This window comes from Canis lupus, chromosome 17 (assembly GCF_011100685.1).
Source record: "Canis lupus familiaris isolate Mischka breed German Shepherd chromosome 17, alternate assembly UU_Cfam_GSD_1.0, whole genome shotgun sequence".
Taxonomy (NCBI): domain Eukaryota; kingdom Metazoa; phylum Chordata; class Mammalia; order Carnivora; family Canidae; genus Canis; species Canis lupus.
The window spans coordinates 34,761,927-34,769,763 of record NC_049238.1 but is presented as its reverse complement, the minus strand read 5'-3'; the positions used below and the strand labels follow the sequence as shown (position 1 = coordinate 34,769,763).

At 56.3% G+C, this 7,837-nt stretch overlaps 1 protein-coding gene across 1 annotated transcript; it reads right to left on the bottom strand.

Moving 5' to 3' along the window:
- Positions 1-4,802: 4,802 nt before the first annotated feature.
- On the bottom strand, positions 4,803-7,029 carry DUSP2 (dual specificity phosphatase 2). The gene is given in 5 exon segments (XM_038560592.1): positions 4,803-5,640; positions 5,760-5,913; positions 5,915-5,980; positions 6,414-6,535; positions 6,642-7,029. Coding segments are annotated over 5 exon segments (945 nt in total). The 3' UTR covers positions 4,803-5,425.
- Between the last annotated feature and the right edge of the window lie 808 nt (positions 7,030-7,837).

The following is a 7,837-nucleotide window of genomic DNA, read 5'->3' as shown; positions in this document are numbered from 1 at the left end:
CCCTGTCTCAATCAACTCCACCTGGAGCCCTGCCCGCCCCTACCTGTGTCCCCCACCCCCAGCCCAGGCCGGAGCCTTCCGGACCCTGTTCAAATCCTTCCCAGCCTGGCTGAAGTGGGGAGAAGGTGAGAAGCCAGGAACAAAGCAGTCTGCAGGGGACGGAGGGTACCCCTTGGGAGTGTGCCTCTTCTGCCGTCCTCTCCCACCACCAGGGGGCAGAGAAACATCACAGAAGGGTGCTGAGGGGAGAGCTGGAATGGACCTGATGCTCCAACATGGGGAGACCCCTTTCCTGCCCACCACCACCCACACACACTCAGAAAAGGGAAAAGCTGCCTGAGACCCTGAGGCACCGCCAGTCTGTCTGCGGAAGGAGGAAAAGGTCGCTCGTTTTTATAAGCTTTTACTTCAGTGTGCATATAGGAAAGTGGACAATCACAAGTGCAGGGATCAGGAAAAGTTTACACACTGAACGCCCGGCGTAACCAGCACCCCAGAGAAGCCTGCCATGTGGAGAGGAGGAACTTTTGGATACCTAGACCCTTGCATGCACACTATCTCTGTCATCCCCACAACAGCCTTACAAAATTGGCATTTATCCCCATTTCACAGATCCAGAAACTAAAGTTCCTTATCCATACTCCTCCTCCTCTATGCTCTTTGGCCTCTCAAGAGGCCCATTCTCGGGGATCCCTGGGTGGCTCAGCGGTTTAGCGCCTGCCTTTGGCCCAGGACGTGATCCTGGAGTCCTGGGATCGAGTCCTGCGTCGGGCTCCCGGCATGGGCCTGCTTCTCCCTCCTCCTGTGTCTCTGCCTCTCTCTCTCTCTCTCTCTCTCTCTGTGTGTGTCTATTATAAATAAATAAATTTTTTTAAAAAAGGCCCATTCTCAATACTTGGTCACCAAGGGGGCCCCCTGGACTTAAATCATGAGGTGAAGGATTGGGGACCTCCCTCACCAATGCCCAGTGAAGGGAAGTGACAGCCGATGTAGGGTCACCAGCTACTGTCCACAAATGCCTCTCAGCATCCTGCCATGCGTGGAATCCAGCATTTCTCAAAAGAGAGGAGTCCGAATCACAGAGAGAACAGAGAGATGCCCCTGCTGCCCAGGCAGGGTATTAATGTATGTAAAAATTTATGGATGGGCCACTTCAGATGAAAGCTTGGTAAAATAATAAATAATCTGCTGAGGTAGAGAAACAGATTCTGAGTTAAGAAATGCAGTTTGAGGAGCATGTGGGTGGCTCAGTGGTTGAGCATCTGCCTTCGGCTCACATTGTGATCCCAGGGTCCTGGGGTAGAGTCCTGCATCAGGCCCCTCGCATGGAGCCTGCTTCTCCTTCTTCCTGTGTCTCTGCCTCTCTCTCTCTCTCTGTGTGCCTCTCATAAATGAACAAATAAAATATTTTTTTAAAAAAGAAATGCAGGGATCCCTGGGTGGTGCAGCGGTTTGGCGCCTGTCTTTGGCCCAGGGCGCGATCCTGGAGACCCGGGATCGAATCCCACGTCGGGCTCCCGGTGCATGGAGCCTGCTTCTCCCTCTGCCTGTGTCTCTGCCTCTCTCTCTCTCTCTGTGACTATCATAAATAAAAAAAAAGAAATGCAGTTTGACTTGACATTATGCTAAGCAAAATAAGCCCTTCACAACAGGGCAAATATGGTGTGATTCCACTTATATGAGGCGTATAGTCAGATTCAGAGACAACAAGTAGAAGGGTGGTTGCCAGGGCCTGGGCGGAGGGGGAAACGAGGAGCTGTCCTTTAATGGGTATAGAGTTGCAGTTTTGCGAGATAGAAAAGTTCTGGAAATCTTGAATATGCTTAACATTACTGTACATTTGAAAATAGTAAAGATAAGGGGCACCTGGGTGGCTCAATGCGTTAGGTGTCCCACTTAATGGGACACTCACCTCAGGTCTTGATCTCAGGATTGCGAGTTCAAGCCCCGAGTTGGGCTGCATGCTGGGCACAGAACCTACTTTTAGAAAGATGGTAAAGATGGCAAATTTTATGTTATGCCGTAGTCCCCCTTTATCAGTAGGGGATACATTCTAGGACCCCCAATAGATGCTTGAAACTGTGGTTAATACCAAACCCTATTTTTTCATACAAACAATGATATTAATGTATACATTAGGCACAGTAAGAGATTAATAACTAATAAATACTGTAACTAAAGTTATGTGGATATGATCTCTCTCTCACTCAAAATATCTTAATGCATTGAGCTTGCCCTTCTTATAATGATGTGAGATGTAAAATGCCTACATGATGAGATGAAGTGAGATGCATGCTGTAGGCATTGCAAAGAGGGTTAGGCGACTACTGACCTTCCAGTGATATGTCAGATGAAGGATCATCTGCCTCCAGACCTTGGTGGACTGGGGGCAAATAAAACCACAGAAAGTAAAACCTTGGATAAGGAGGGCCTACTGGATATTTTTAACCACGACTCAAAAATTTTTTTAAGACTGATTTATTTATTTTAGAGAGAGAGAACATGAACGGGGGTGGAGAGGCAGAAGGAGAGGGAGAAGCAGACCCCCTGCTGAGCATGGAGCCCAACTTGGGGCTCATCCCAGGACCCTGAGATCATGGCCTGAGCTAAAATAAAGAGCAGCCTTCTCCACCAACTGAGCCACCCAAGCGCCCCACAATTTAAAAAATTTTAAGCAATAAATAAAAAGGAAGGAGAGAGAAATTCAGTTTGTTTGGAAAACTAACTTGAGGCACCTGGGTGGCTAAGTCGGTAGAGGATCTCGCTCTTGATTTCAGCTCAGGTCATGATCTCAGAGTGGTGAGATCAAGCCTGGCGCTGGGTTGCATGTGGAGTATGCTTGTGACTCTCTCTCTCTCTCTCTTTCCCCCCCTCCCTCTACCCTTGCTTGCTCTCTCTCTTCTAAAAAAAAAAAAAAGAAAAGAAATTTTTAAAAAAGACTTAAAAACACATGTAGGGGAGGCTGGGCGTGGTGGGTGGGTGGAAAGAATGGGGTAGGGGTGAGGATGGGGTGGGCAAGGCCTCAGCCACCAGTCCTGCTGTTGGTGACATGGAACTGTGTGATGAGAAGGCCCTGATGACTCAGAGCCCCCAATGCCCTCCACTCCCACCCCTCAAGCTAAGTGTTGTTGGCAGGTCCAAACAAAGCCCACTCAGGTCCTCAGAAAGCCTTGATAGCAAGCCCGGCTCTGCTCAGTTCCGACCAGGGAGCAGCTCACCCACCCCCAGACAGCAGGGGGAACAAGGCTCTGGGGGCAGGCTGCTCATCCTTCACCTGCCTGTTGAAATGAGTGCCGACCTGTGCCAGACTCTGGGTACAGAGGGCAGAGCAAACCATAGGTTCTGCCCTCTTGAGCATCCAGCCTGGTTGAGACGTACAGGTACACACCTGAAAACCTTCACTTCACGAGCCATCAGTGGCTAACAGTTCCTGAGCACCTACTATGTGTAGGTGCTAGGCTAAGCCTCTTAATGGATTGATTTGTGTCATTCTAGATACACTAACTGGCAAGGGCTAATGATAAAACTCCATTTTACGGACAAGAAAACTGAAACGCAGGGAGAATAACTGGCCTCCTAACCATCAGACTCCATCCCTCAGGTGTACCCTGCCAGGCACACAGAATGCCATGAAGAAGAGCCAGCATTCTGCAGGGGTGACCCTTGAGCTGACTTTGGAAGGACTGAGTTAGCCAGATGACACTCCGAGTGGCCAGAAGCATCAGAGTGGAGGCCGAATGAAGCTGGCTGAGCTGTCCAAGAGCTGACCTCAAGAACCTCAGCACCCCTGCTCCCAGGCAAATCACAACACCCGTTTCTGGCAGCCTCATCATGCACCCCTTCCACTTCTGGCTTGGGCTGGACCCGTGATTCATGCCTCCCCAGACGGCACAGTCCCATGCCAGGCAAATACCCAACATTCAATCAAGACATGCTAGCTGGGGGATGTCTGAGTGGCTCAGTGGTTGAGCGTCTGCCTTTGGCTCAAGGCTTAATCCCGGGGTTCTGGGATCAAGTCCCGCATCGGGCTCCCCACAGGGAGCCTGCTTCTCCCTCTGCCTGTGTCTTTGCCTCTCTCTCTCTGTCTCTCGTGAATAAATAAATAATTAAAATCTTTTTTAAAAAAAGACATGCTAGTTGGGTGGATGTAAAGAGCAACTAACCCACCCCTGGTGACATGTTTTCCATACCAAACACCAAGCCACATGGCTTCTGGGGACAAGAAGGAACTCTGGCACACGGGCTGCCATGAGCCCCAGTGCAAATGGGCATTCCAAGGCCTGGGGGCCCAGCCTGGGTAAGTGAGAGAAGATGGGGAGAAGTTGTGTTGCCCTACCGTGGGGAAAAGGAGGCCTGGCCTAGCATGCACATGCACAGCCACTGGAAGAGCCATGCACACAGGCACACTCACAGATACCTTCAGGTGCATATGACATGCAAGCGTGTGCTCAGTAGGAAGAGCAGACACCCACACCCATGGGAACAGCCACACCCACAGGTGCACACACATGCATATCCATCCATGTCCCAAAAAGGAAGTGCAGTCTGAGCCATGGACCCAAGCTTTTTCCCACAGAATCGAACGCCAGTAACAGAAACGAGGTTGGAGTCAGCCTCCCAGAAACCTCCTCTTTCAGCTCTAGAGATGGAACACTGCCTGGGCTACGACACCAACAAAAGGTGACAAGGCCCAGGAGGGCACCTCCTATAGGTGAGCTCACACGAGCACCTTCTTCCTTCTACTCCTCAGGCACAAGGATAGGTTGAGGTCTGATGAAGAAACAGACCAGATGCTTGAGAAATTGTTTTTTAAACAAAACAATACTTTATTGACACATCCTCAATGTTCCGTATAAATATAAAGTGCTAAGTTTCCAACCCCCGCCCACAGGGCTGGGAGGAAGTGGGGGAGGGAGTGTTAAATGTCAGCTGAACACAAAAAAATTTCCAGCACCAATACAGGCGTGAAATGCTCACACACATACACATGTGCACGCATGCAAGCAAGAGGTCCGGACGTAACAGACACATCACTTCCCTGATGCCCAGCTCCCCAGGAGTACAAGGCTCAGGCTCCGGGCCTGTAGTGGACCACCCCCCAGACAGGGCTCCTGGTTGTCACAGCTTGTTCCTTGGAGCTCTCAGGCTGCCAAGGGCCTCAACATGGTGCTGGGACCAGTGGGAATCCATGGGTGTAGAGTCCAGTTAGTTTCTGCCAGAAGAGAGGGGGGGAGGGGAAGCAGACATGCCCTCCATTCTGGTCCCCAGAATAAGGGCCAGCCCTCAAACCCAGCAGAAGAGCACCAGGTGAGTAAGTCCAGAGTTCCTGCATTCCCAGCACCCCCACTTGGGGGCTTTTCAAATTTCAGGGGGACAGGGGAGGGCAGCTTTCCCTGAACTGGAGCCGGCATGGTGGGGCCCTGCCTCAGTGACACAGCACCTGAGTCTCAAACTGCAGTAGCTGCCCCATGAAACTGAAGTTGGGGGAGATGACTCCCCGGCGTTGCTTGACAAAGTCAAAGGCCTCGTCCAGCCTCACGCGGCGGCTCTGTATCAGGTAAGCCAGGCAGATGGTGGCAGAGCGTGAGATGCCCGCCTGGCAGTGTACCAGTACCCGGCCTCCACTGTTCTTCACGGAGTCTGCGAGGGAGATGGGCAAGAGGGGGTCAGCCAGGAAGGTAGGCAGGGGAGGTGACAGGTGCCCCAGTCCCCTCACCTGGGTGTCCCTTCAGGTCCCTGGGTGAAGCTCCCCCTCTTACCAATGAAGCTTATGGCCTCCTGGAACCAGGCACTGATCTCCACCATCTGGTTGTCCTCCACCGGGATGCTCTTGTAGCGGAAAAGGCCCTCAAAGTGGTTGGGACAGCTGGCGGAGACGTTGAGGACCGCTGTGATGCCACATGCCTGCAGTCCCTTGCAGGTCCGAGGAGTGGCTGCAGCTGCCCAGGAACAGGTAGGGTAAGATCTCCACAGGGCCGCCCTGTACCGGTGGGAGAAAAGGGATGATGAGGAGGAGGTCTTCTCAGCCCAGGCCTGGAGGGCTTGAGTACGGCGGGGGGACAGACGGCAGGCTGCCCAGCAAGAGGAGCCCTCGGTCTGTCCTGACCACGATCACACTCTGGAATATGAGGACACGAGGGGACACAGAGATACACACAAACACACACCTCCCCATCAAAGCCCCAAATATGCTGCAGACACGGATTCACAGAGGCGCACAGGAGCAGCCCACACCAGACACACAAAGATGTGCTCCCATTTGCTGCGGGGACACACACCCACGCACACAGGTGAGTGTGGACAAGGAGAGGCCGCTGGAATCCACAAGCGGCAGCCTCCTTCCCCAGAGGCGCCCATCCCGCAGAGAGGAGGGGGTGGGCGGTGGAGGCCGCTCGGTCTCGGTCTCCACTCACCTGGTCGTAGGACGGAGCCCGGGCGTCAGAGCGGCTGTTCTCGACCCCGGCAGACGACATGGCGGGGGCGGGGGACTCCGAGCACAGGTCGGGACAGCAGGCCTGGAAGCCGTCGAAGCCGCCTGCGGGGAGGGCGAGGGGCGGTGAGCCGGGAGGGCGCGGCGGGGCGGGGGGGGGGGGGGGGGGGGGGGGGGGGGGGGGGCCGGGGGGCCGGGGGGCCGCGCTCACCTCGCAGGAAGCACACGGCCGTGGGCCCGGCGCGGGTCTCCGGCAGCAGCGCGGCGAGCAGCGCGTGCGCGGGGCCGTCGGGCGGGAGCGCGGCCACCGAGGCACTGCCCTCGTCCAGCACCACGGCCCGGGCCAGCTCCCCGCGGGCCAGGCGCGCCCGGAGCGCGCGGTCGGGCAGCAGGCAGGCGAGGGCGGCGGCGGGGGGGCCCCGCGCGCGGCGCCGCAGCAGCGCGTTCCAGGGCACGGGCCGCGCGTGGCGCACGTGGCGGCGGCAGAAGGCCAGGAAGGGGCGGCAGTCGAGCAGCAGCGTGCGCTCGGCCTCCCGCGGCTCCCGCAGCAGCGCGCCCAGCGCCGCGCAGTCCAGCTCGCGCGCCGCCTCCAGCCCCATGGCGACCGCCCCGGCTCCCCCGGCCTCCGTCGCTGCGCGTCTTCGTGCCCGCGCGCTCCCGGCTGTCGCGGCGGCCGCGCTGCCCCGACCCTAGTGTTCTGGGCCCCCGGGCGGCGCCGCGGCTTAAGTACCCGTGGGCCGGCCTCCGGGTCACCATACAAGGGCAGCGCAGGAAGGCGCCGGCGCCCGCCCCCGCGGCCTCCAGCTGGCGCGAGCTGGGCGGGCCGGGGCCTGGGCGGGCCGAGGGGGGCGGGGCGCGGGGGGGGGGAGCGCGCACCCGCTCCGGAGGAAGGGGTTTTGCCAGGGTCAGTGGGGCTCCAGCGCCCCCCACCTTTGCGCCCCCGCCTCGCAGAACACTCCCACCCTCTGACCTGCTCCCACCGCTCAGTCCTTGGGAACGGGGTTCTCCGCGGCACATCCCCATCCCCAGATGCCCCTTGCCAGGCTCTCTTCCTTCTCCCTTTCTCTTCCAGGATTTTCGCTCTAGGAATTTGTTGCAACAAAACTTGACATTGCCATGATTTCTACCCTGGAGGGTGGGGAGCCGTGCTGAGATGCCCCTTTTCTACCTTAGAAGCCTTATGCAGAGGCACTTTATTTCTCCTCCCCTCCCTCGCCCATTGCATGGCTGAGACCAGCACTCTGGGTCTTGCAGCAGGTTAGCGGCCAAGCCAGTCCAGACCTTTATCCTCTGGGCCCAAGACCCTGGACATTGGCATGAGAAGGACCCCTGGGCCTCCAGAGGAGAGGCAGGGGGCCTGTGATAAGTTTCCAGTTAAGAGTGAGGCAAGGCTCCCCTGGGGCCCAG